Raw genomic sequence first — 10,356 nt, forward strand, 5'->3', positions numbered from 1 at the left:
GTCGGAAAGCTGTTTCTTGGCCCGTGCACACAGCCCTTGACATGGAGCTCTCCCGCGCCACGCCAGGGTCTGCCGCTAGCGCTATACCCCTTTCGGATCCCGCGCGTCAAAGGCTCGGCGGAGTTTTTTTGGCCAGGGGAGTGAGGGAGAGATCAAGAACTATGCAGCGTCAGCACAGAGTGGTCTGGCTTTGTAATCGGATAGCGGGCGCCTCCTCATTCTCCTTCTGATCCTGCTCTCACTCACACACGCCCGACCGGGCTTGTCATCTCTGCCTAAGGACAAAGCCGCCGATCTTGGGCAAGCTGGCGAGCTCGGGTTTCGGGATCGTCTCATCTGTGATTTGTGATGGGCCGGGCCTGGCAGATTGCGGATTTGCGCGCGCGGCCGCATGTGGGGAACGGGTCCGTCAATGAGTCTCCCAATCTGTTGTCCCATGGAAACGCAAAACGGAAACACGTATATATATCGAGGGAGCTGTTCCCCCTTTGTCCTGTCGTCATCAGTTTGATATACATCATCACTACGCTACTCTCCCACCGCAAGCAGTCCCATCTGCCCCGTTGAGATATATCGACATATATATATATATATATCCCCCTTTCCAGCTCAGCCACTTGCTTCTACATCTCTTTCCCAGCAACATCGTCTAGCCACCACCACCCACAATGTCGACCTCGCCCAAGACCGTCGTCATCCTGGGCGCCTCCATGGCCGGCCTGCCCCTAGCCCACAACATCCTCAAGAACACGGCCCCCAAGGTTCCCGGCGGCCTCAAGGTCGTCCTCGTCTCGCCCAACACCCACCTGTACTGGTGCCTCGCCTCGGTGCGCGGCGTCCTCCCCGGCGCCGACGGCGGCTTCGGCGACGACAAGCTCTTCTACGAGATCGCCCCGGGCTTCGCAAAGTACACGCCGGAGCAGTTCGAGTTCGTGCTCGGGTCCGCCACCGCGCTCGACCCGGCCGCCAAGACGGTCACGGTGCAGCCCAGCAGCGGCAGCGGCAGCGAGGAGGGCGCCGCCGCCGAACCCAAGACGCTGAGCTACGACTACGTCGTCGTCGCCACGGGCTCGTCGGCCCGCGACGGCATGCCGTGGAAGACGGCGGGCGACACGGCCGCCACGCGCGCCCTGCTCGAGCAGTGGCGCGCCAAGGTCGCCGCCGCAAAGTCCATCGTCGTCGCCGGCGCGGGCCTGACGGGGATCGAGGTCGCCGGCGAGCTGGGCGACGCCTACGCCTCAAAGGGCACAAAGGACGTCACCATCGTCGTCGACGACGACCTCCCCCTGCCCGACAAGTTCTCCCGCCCCGTCCGCGCCGCCGCCCTCGCCGAGCTGGAGCGCCTCAAGGTCAAGGTGCTGGTCAGCCGGCGCGTCACGTCGGCAAAGGAGGCCGAGGACGGCACCGGCGTCGTCACGCTCGAGATTGCAAACAAGGCAGGAGGAGGAGGAGGAGGTGGCGGCGACCCCGAGACGCTCACGACGGACCTGTACATGCCCACCTTTGGCGTCGTCTTCAACACCGCCTTCGTGCCCGCCGACCTCCTCGACGCCGCGGGGCGGGTCCGGACGACGAGCCGCCTGCGCGCCGAGGGCCATGACGACGTCTACGCGCTCGGCGACGCCGCGTCCCTGCAGCCGCCCAACGCGATGCACATCGAGCCGCAGGTCGCCTACGTCGCCAAGGACCTGGCGGCGCGCCTGCTCGCGCCCGACACGGCGGCGGCGGCGGCGGCGCCGCCCGCGGCCGAGTTCAAGCCCAGCGAGACGATCATGTTCATGGCCTCGATCGGCAAGGGCCGCGGCGTCGGGCAGGTCGGGTCCTTCAAGCTGCCCAGCTTCGCCACCTGGCTCGTCAAGAGCCGGACCCTGCTGACCCAGAGGGGCCCCGCCACCGTAGCCGCCTAGTCGGGGCTCACTTCGCTGTCGTGCTTTTGATTGTGCTTTCTTTCCTCTTGTTTAGTGATACCTTTTTGCACGCTCTCTAGATTTTCCTAGTGTCGATAGAATCTCATGTCTTCGTATTAAGACCATACCATAATATAGCCACATTAATGTCCGAGATACCGTATCAAGGAGTACAAGCGATTCACACCCCTCAAGTCTACATTTTTTATTCTTTTTCCGGCTGAAATGTGTTGAACGCTGTTCCACCTGGTTTCGTCAGGTCGTTTTAATCTTCACCACCTTCACATACATGACCACACAACAATGCACAAGTTTTGAAAATACCATGTATGGCCGAGTTAGACGGCATTGGTAAATACTACGCGCAGTCGACGGTCGACAGTGGCTAGGTACCTGGTTATGGTCCATCCTCGAAGGTGGACCAACAGAAGTGAGAAAGGAGAAAGCAAAATGGGTATAAGCGAGCAACGCAAATGATTCCCAGAAAAAGGGAAGGACCAAGAGAATCCCAGAAACAAATAAAATGGGAAGGACCAAGGGTATGATGGCCCATGGCTCCCGTCAGCAAAAGGCTGCATGTGAATGAAGGGAAAAGGGTATTCCAGGCACATATGTGGTGACAAGGATTGGTGACGGATCGCGCGTCCGCAGCGATGACACAATTAAAACAGAAAGAGGAGACAAGGAGAGTAAGAAAGGAAAGACAAGCCGACTCTGAACACCACGCAATGCTCCAATAAATGCCATGCCATGCCTGTTCAGGCCAGATAATCCGAATCCGGTTGTGGTTGTAGTTAGTTTGTGGGTTTCACAAGAAAGGAAACCAGGGGCGTGCCTTGCCCCAACGTCCTAGAAAGATTTGCCGGCCGACGCCACCGTCGTGTCCATGAGCGTCAAAGACCGAAAGAATGTCAGAATTCACCATTGACAGAATCCCCTACACGCCGCCCCGAGGTACTCCGTGTTCCGTTGGTTGTTGGTTGTTAGATGTTGTTTTGTGGTTTATTGTGTTTTTTTTTTATCTTGATGTCGAGGTTTGTTTCTCCTCGGCAGGCGTGGTTGTGAACCAAGCATTGCTCCTAGGGGTGCAACTAGCCCCTCCTGAAAAGACGCTTGGTTCCGCCAACCTTGCCCATCTCGCCAAAGATCTCGGGCGGGGGCGTGCCCATGGAAGGAACCCTGCGATCGCCGCTAGCGATGCGCACCTTCTCCTTGACGCTGGCGACCCATGCCCTGCTCTCGTCGCTCATCTCGACGTTCTTGGACCGCGGGCCCGACATGCCAAGCGAGCTGTCCTCCTCGGTCCAGCTGAGACGGGAGCTGGACCTGGATCGGGTCGAGACGCCCGACGGAGGCGTGTCGGCACTGTCGCCTTCGGGTCCCGGAACAGGCACGAGAGGCACGGGTGTCCTTGGCAGCTGCGCCGCCAGGGGCAAGTGATGGCGAATGGCGTCGTCGGGGCCGAAGCTGCGTCGTGTCTTGCGCACGTTGAGAGGCGTGATGGGCGAGTCCATGGCCGATGCGGGCCGGCTGGCTGGGCTCGAGGTGATCTTGGATGGCATGCCTGGGAGATCCTGAATCTCAATTTTGGTGGTTTCGCCAGCAACCTTGGACCGGCGTCCATGGTGGATGGCGTACTCCTTGAGGTACTCTCCCAGATCAGCCCAACCGCCTCCAACGCGGACCATGACCCGCTCCCCATTATCGCCGACGCAGCGGATGAACAACTTTATCGGAGCCTCCCCGCTTGAACGTGACAGATGGTAGAGCTTGATGTCCTGGTTGGACCGTTGAGCCCGAGACCTGGTGTTGCGCGTGTACGCAGGCGCGAGGAGAAACGAGGGTGTCCCAGCTCGCGATCCCGCACGCGACGATGCCGACAGACTGGAGTGGCTGCGCGTCTGCTGGCTGCGGTCGAACTGGGCCGACGACTTGCGCTTGAGGTGGGGGAGCTGGAGATCGGGAGGGTTGAGGTGGTTCACCGGCGTCGGCTGCGACGATAGATGGATCTTAGCCGGGATCGACTCCAGAATCTCGCTGATTTGCTGCTGGAGTTGATCGTCGTCGCTTCTGTCCGACGGACTCCTGGTGTGGCCGCGGCGCTGCTCCGATTTCTTGTCCCCCATGGGGGATGGCTCGAGCGACGACTTGGGGGGAATGTCCTCATCCAGCACATCGCTCTCCGGCACAACGGGCATCCCGCTGAAGGAGACGGACCGGGACTTGGGGTCGCGAGGCATCAGGGATGGCGTCAACGAAGGCGAGCCCGGGGGGCTGAGCTCCATCGCCGCCCTCACTTCTCTGCTGCGCGTCCTCGGCAACGGGGCAGTTACCGTTCGATTGCTGCTCATGCTCACCGACCTCATGGTCGCAGTCGCCGTCATTTCCGAGCCAGAGCTCGACGACCTATCGGAAAATGCCGACCCCATCACCCTCTCGTGCTCGGGCGACAGTGATTCCCTGTCCAAACCAGGCGATCCCATTGACCCCTCCGAAACGGACGGGCTTGCCGGCACGTCGTGCCGGACGACCGACGCCAACGAGACGGGGGAAGATGCCGTAGAAGACGGTTGTGCCGCGCGCTTGGGGCTGTGACTTGGCGTGTGTTGCGCCATCTGGGTGCCATTGGCCATCGCCCATTCAGTCTCCCTCAGCACCCTCTCGCAGACCGCGACCCATTCGGCGTAGTTCTTCTCCAGCTTGTCCATCCGGTCGACCCACTCGTCTGGGATGGTCTCTGGCCTACCGTCCAGCGTATCGAGCATGAAATCGATAGCACGAGCGGCCGTCGAGATCTTCTGGTCGAGCACAAGCTTCATGACGCCAAAGTCTTTGTGAGAGAGGGCTGGCAGCGTACCGGTCGTGGGGCTGTCGGGAGACGTCGAGGCGGCGCTCCTACGCTTGCCCAAATCGACCGCGTTCCAGCCTGACCGCAGAGCGACCTCCGCATCGTCGAGGAAGGCAATGGTAGAAGGGACCTTCCGCAGAAGCAGAAGCCGGACGCTCCATGTGTTCATCAGACGCATCAGTTTTGACAGGTTCGGGAGCGCCTGCACAACCGTGGCCGTGAGCAGCGCAGTCACGTCGTCCATCCTATTGTAGAACATGGATGCTGATGATATCGACCGGCCGCAGTCAGACATGGGAGTCCCAGGTCTCGAGAGCGGCAGGATGTGGTTGTGCAGCACATGTCTCTTTATCGTCTCGATGTCGATCTCGTCCAATTCCCGCTGGATCTCTGCAATGCGCCGCTCGTAACTGGCCACCTCTTGAGCCTGGAGACAGCCCAGCCAGGCATTGTCGCTGGCAGGATTGCTGTCCACAGCCTCGAGGTCCTCGGAGGTTATCGAATCCCACCGACTGTGTCCTGTCCGCCCCCGTCCCTTTGGCGAGGACGGATCGAAGCCTGCCGAGCCGGAGCCCGAGGGCCATTGCCACGATGAGAGCTCATCTAGCCAGTCTTGAATCTTTTTAGACGCTATCGCCGCTGCCATGGCGAAGGACTGGTCCGAGAGGGTAGCTGCGTCAAGACATTGCTTCAGCGTCCCCGTGGGGTTGCGGAGAGCTTCTATAGCAGCAGTCGGGGTGAGGGTCGCGAGCAGCTCGTCGGTTGGGCGTTGCCGTGTGGGCGATGTGCCTGGCGATGACCGCCACAGCTGCCGGGGCGTGCTGGAGGACAGTACGAGGCCCGGGGGCAAGGGGGGAGAAGGGGGTTCTCGTTCATGGTGATGTCAGGGGGACCGGGGCTGGGCCGGTCGTAGACTTTCGGGATTCGGTTGGTATGAGGTAATTGACGGGTGGTTGTCGACTGGGGGGAGGGCGTGGCGTTCCGGCGTCCAGGTCTCGAAGGGTGAGGAGTGTTGTAGATAGGCGGCTAGCGCTCAGGAGTCGAAGATGATGCGAGGAGATGGAGAGAATCGTGTCGACGATGACGAGCAGAAGCTGGAAGAGGACGGTATGGCGAGAGTTTAGAGTGGTCTGGATTTTTGTAGCACAGGGCACCCGTCGCTTTCCATCTCCTTCGCACTACGTCGGCTTTGATGTCCGTTTGGGCTCTTTGAGAGCTGGTTGGACGGCGGGCTGGCGCAGCAGCGCAATGCTGGCGGGGACGCCTGAGACCGCGGCTGACAAACGGATGTGCCGGCCTCTACAAAGCGACGGAGCCATGCGAGGGCGCCATTGTCGGCAAAGGAGGGGGAGCAAAGGGGGAAAGAAAGAAGAAGCAAGGAAAAATGACGGATGGGAAACAGCAAAGACGCAAGGATGAATCACCAGAGAAAGAAGAACGACGCAATTCAGAAAATGAGGCGGAAAAAGAAGGTGGGGGCTGCAGGTAGACAGGGACAGGATAAACAAAGGAGGCCGTTGGGCTGAAGTTGGGGCGAAGGAACAAAAGGAACGTGGTGGTGGTTGAAGCTGGGTTTGCGCGACGCTATTCTCCTCCCAACGCCAGACAGACGATGCAAGAAAGCTCTCGCTCCTTCATGCGCTGGCAAAAGACGCTGAGCCGCGTTTGCGCCGAGGTGGATAAAATTGGACGGGCATGGAGCCAGCAGGCGGCCAAGGATTTGCTGGGCCCCCCGTCGTCGTCGTGGCGGGCAGCTGCGATCTCTCTGGAACCCCCGGGCGGACCCCACCGGTGGAAAATTCGGAAATCACTTTAACCAGAAATCAATAAAACAAAAACGCACGCGCTACGTAAACGAAAGGGCCCGCGCTAGGCCAACTTGGCACAAATTGGCCCGGGCGCGAGGCGGCAAGTGGAGGAGATGGGGTACTGCCCTCCTCCGAATGCGGTAAAGGATGGGATGGGCTCCCCTTTCCCTTGTCCGGAGCCATTAAGGCCCTGCAAAAGCGCGTTGTCCCAGGCATGGAGCGACGACGTAGCCTGGCTTTTAGGACGACAGATGCGGCGTGATGCAATTCGGTCATTGACAGGACATGGGCCTTCTTTTGCTCCCGCGGCTTGTGAAAAGCGCCGGGGCGTCATCTGTCAGCTGTCTTGTATAATGTTTTGCCTCCCCCTCTGTTTGTTTCGAAGCTAGCCTACACGCTTGTGCACTCGCTCGGCAGTAGCAGCGCTTTTGGTGGCTTCATTATTACGACGCTCTTTTTTTTTCTCCAGCCTGTCTCGGCACCCGCAAGCGAGCAAAGTCCATCCGTCCCGCGCCTCCCGAGTGAGACAGTGTTTTGTCCTGGCCGTCCCACGCACAGCCTCCAGTCTTCGATTGGTCTCGACACGCGCCAACTGCCAACTCACTGCACCGCTCGCCGCATAATTTTATCCATCGTCATTGGATCCCGTGCATGCCCCTTGTATCGTGCAGCTAAGCAGCCTGGATCCGTCATAATGTTTGTTCGGAGCATAACCTCGGCATGGTCGGGCGGGAGGGTGGATGGATGACACCTGGAAGCCTGGCTTTTGCCGGCATAAAAGACTACCACTATTGATGGAAAGAAAGGAAGCAGAAAAGCGAAGAAAAAAGAAAAAAGCAACGCCGGAACACAGCTTGTCGATGAGCCCCGTTTCTGGCAACAACGTGACAACATCGACAAGGAGATCCACCCCGCTCCCAGGTATCGCCTAGGAGACGTGTGCCTGGACAGGGCGCGCTCGGGGCACCCGCGCGAGATCACCGTGGAGAAGCGACATGGGTTTCCCGGATGACCGTGATCCGTTCTGGACTAGCTTGTCCTGGGCAACCTGGGGTTTCGCCGGTTCCAGCCTTGGACCAGCTCAAGGGCGAACAAAATGCGTGCATTGCCGTTTTTTGTGCCCCTCTCCCCTGAAGAATAGAAGGAATAGAATGAATGCCCACCATCCAACACCAGCCCATGACTTGCATATAAATAGCTCTTCAGCATGCGTCTTGCCTGCTGGCCCGGCTGCGTCCGCCCGGGGGGTTCCGCGAATGGTGGTGTGTCACATAGGAGGAGTACGGCTCGGTCCACCTCCAAACGCGACGACTAGATAGACTCACGGTGTCATACGAGATCCGGGCATTTCCAAGCCATAATATTCGTGTCATGACATACAAGTCGCGCCACAGAGACCCCTCTTCCAAAAAGAAAAAGAAAAAGAAAAAAATGCGCCTCTTTATAGCCCAGGGATTCTACACATAGAGAACCAGCGCAAGTGCAACTGAAAAAAAAAAAAATCATGAAAAGTGCACCCGCAAGGGCGATACCGTTCCCCTTAACCCAATCCCATCAAGTCGTCAGGTATCAAATCAAATCGACCTCGTCCAACATTTGAAAATCCCAAAGAGACCAAATCCTTGTGCCCCCCAAGTAAAGACTTTTCAAACGCCATGAAACTCCTCCGGCAGTCCAGGTCTTACACAAACAGAGACAGTGTACGACTCATAGGACCTCCCGTGTAATCTCCCAAGCAGAAACAGCCACCCGCCCAAGCACAAAAAAATCCATATCATGGGGACAAGATAAAACGGATACGCGCGTTCCAGCTCAGGCGCTCGCGGCAATCGGCTGCGCGCCCGCGTCGGCCGACAGGCTGTCGACCAGCATCAATTCGTGGATCGGGTCGGCGTCAACGTCCCCCGTGTGCTCCGCGGTCGCCTGCGCCTCGGCGGCATCGGTGCCGCCTCCGTTGTTGCCCTCGTGGCACCCGTCAACGCCGACGCCGCCGGAGCCCTCCGCCGGGGGGAACTGGAGCCACTGGTCGAAGTCGAGGTTCGTGCCCGTCACGGCGTTCCAGTCGAACTCGTCGTGGCCGCTGCCAAAGTCGACCACGTCCATCATGTCGAACCCGACGTGCTCGCCGTCGCCCGACGAACCCCCGCTGGCCGACGGCGTCAGCCCGACCGCCGAGTCGAGGTCCCTCTCCGTGTGTGGCGGTGAGTGGCCCGCCGCCACGACGTCCGCCGCGAGGGCGGCCGGGTCGATGTTGTTGCCCAGGCTTCCACTGCCAACGGGCTGCTGATGAGGTTGTTGTTTTTGTTGCTGCTGTTGCGGCACAGTGTTGTTATATGACCGCTCACCGTGGAACAGCCCCATCTCGATCCGGTTGATGTACGGGGCGTTCTCGGGCGGCGGGGTCGAGAGCTCGTCGCAAGCACCACCCATTTCGCGCCGTAGCGCAGCGGCGCCCGCCAGGTTGAGAGCAGGCGCGATGGTGGCCGGCTTATTCCTAAGTGACGGCTTCTGACCATAGTGGTGGCTCTGGCGCTGCTGGAACAGCTGTCGCTTGAACTGCTGCTGTTGCTGCATCTGTTGCTGCCGCTGTCTGTGCCCGCCCCCGCCGTTGGCCATGATGGTGCTCAGTGTCTCGGCGGCCCCGACGGGGTTGGGCTGGTTCAGGTCGATGGCGGCCTTGCGCAGGGCGGCGTCGAGGAACACTGTGGCGAAGTCGGCCGCCGAGTATATGTCGCGGAGCTTCTCCATGACACGCAGGAGCTGGCGGAAGCCCTTGGTCGCCGTGGCGCGCACCTCCATCATCGGGTTCTTCATCTCGAGCAGGTGGATGATCATGGCGGGGAGGATGACGGTGACACCCGTGGTGGGCAGGAAGCGCTCGAGCCGCAGCTGGTGCAGCTCCGACGCCATGTGCGTGATGCGGGCCGCGCTCTCGCGCACCCGGAGCCGCGACATATCCTGCACCTGGCGCGACGCCGTCGGGACCTGGAAGGGCGATGCCGGCAGGAACTGCGGCCGGTGCAGGGCCGACACGGTGGTGTAGTACACCATGTGGAGCAGGCTGCGCTGCACCGCCACCGTCGAGCGGCCCTGCTGGACGTCGAGCGGCGTCAGCGGGTGGTACTGGGCGGCCGGGGGCAGCGCCTCTAGCCAGCCTGTCAGCTCGAGGTCGACAACGTTGATGCTGTCGAGGTTGTCGAGCGTCTTGTTGGGGAACAGCATCATGGTGCTGTTGGTCGTGTTCTCGGGCTTGGTCGCGTCGCGGATGAGGACCGAGTATTGGGCCTTGAGCATGCGGCTTATCAGCACACACAGCTTGGCCTTTTGGATGCAGAGCTCAGCGAGCTCGCGCTGCATCCCCAGATCGCGCACCACGGCGCAGTCAGCCGACAGCAGCTGGTTCTCGTCCGACAGCGCCTCGAGCTCGAAGTCGGTTTCGGCCAGCATCGGCACGTCAAAGTCCTCGTCCTTTATCCTGGTGGGACGGCGCATTCCAAGCGCGACCAGCCTGTCCCGCATGAAGCATGACCACCAGATGCGCTTCCACAGTCTCTGCTTGCGGGGAGCCATGTTGGTGTTTCCCGGGTTGCGGTGTAGCCCGATGGTGTGGGCCAGCGAAATGGCGACGCCCATCCAGTGCCATGTATCCTTCTGATCGTCGGGTGTCTCGTACCAGTAGGTCATGAGCAGGAGTGCCTGCACCAGGACCAACCGGTCCGACTCGTAGTCGAAGTCGTACAGGAGCTACGGGGCACATAAGAGACGTCAGTCTGACAGCCGGATTGGCTGGAAC

At 60.2% G+C, this 10,356-nt stretch overlaps 3 protein-coding genes across 3 annotated transcripts; 1 reads left to right on the forward strand and 2 right to left on the reverse strand.

The window, feature by feature from the left end:
- Nucleotides 1–144: 144 nt before the first annotated feature.
- GGTG_00564 (hypothetical protein) lies at nt 145–2,092 on the forward strand. The gene has a single exon (XM_009218314.1). The coding sequence runs from the start codon at nt 669–671 to the stop codon at nt 1,905–1,907; it is 1,239 nt and encodes a 412-aa protein (XP_009216578.1). The 5' UTR covers nt 145–668; the 3' UTR covers nt 1,908–2,092.
- A 906-nt stretch (nt 2,093–2,998) lies between these two features.
- On the reverse strand, nt 2,999–6,393 carry GGTG_00565 (hypothetical protein; the record flags this gene model as incomplete). Its single annotated transcript, XM_009218315.1, has 3 exons — nt 2,999–5,576; nt 5,671–5,885; nt 6,367–6,393. 3 exons carry the CDS (start codon nt 6,391–6,393, stop codon nt 2,999–3,001), a joined length of 2,820 nt encoding a protein of 939 aa, XP_009216579.1.
- A 1,982-nt stretch (nt 6,394–8,375) lies between these two features.
- Nucleotides 8,376–10,247, reverse strand: GGTG_00566 (cutinase transcription factor 1 beta; the record flags this gene model as incomplete). The annotated part of the gene is made up of 1 exon (XM_009218316.1): nt 8,376–10,247. The coding sequence occupies one exon, from the start codon at nt 10,245–10,247 to the stop codon at nt 8,376–8,378; it is 1,872 nt and encodes a 623-aa protein (XP_009216580.1).
- Nucleotides 10,248–10,356: the final 109 nt, after the last annotated feature.

This window comes from Gaeumannomyces tritici (assembly GCF_000145635.1).
Source record: "Gaeumannomyces tritici R3-111a-1 unplaced genomic scaffold supercont2.1, whole genome shotgun sequence".
NCBI classification, from domain to species: Eukaryota; Fungi; Ascomycota; class Sordariomycetes; order Magnaporthales; family Magnaporthaceae; genus Gaeumannomyces; species Gaeumannomyces tritici.

What these genes read in the sequence shown, in the direction of transcription:
- GGTG_00564 (XM_009218314.1), top strand. Translation starts at nt 669, where the DNA reads ATGTCGACCTCGCCCAAGACCGTCGTCATCCTGGGCGCCTCCATGGCC.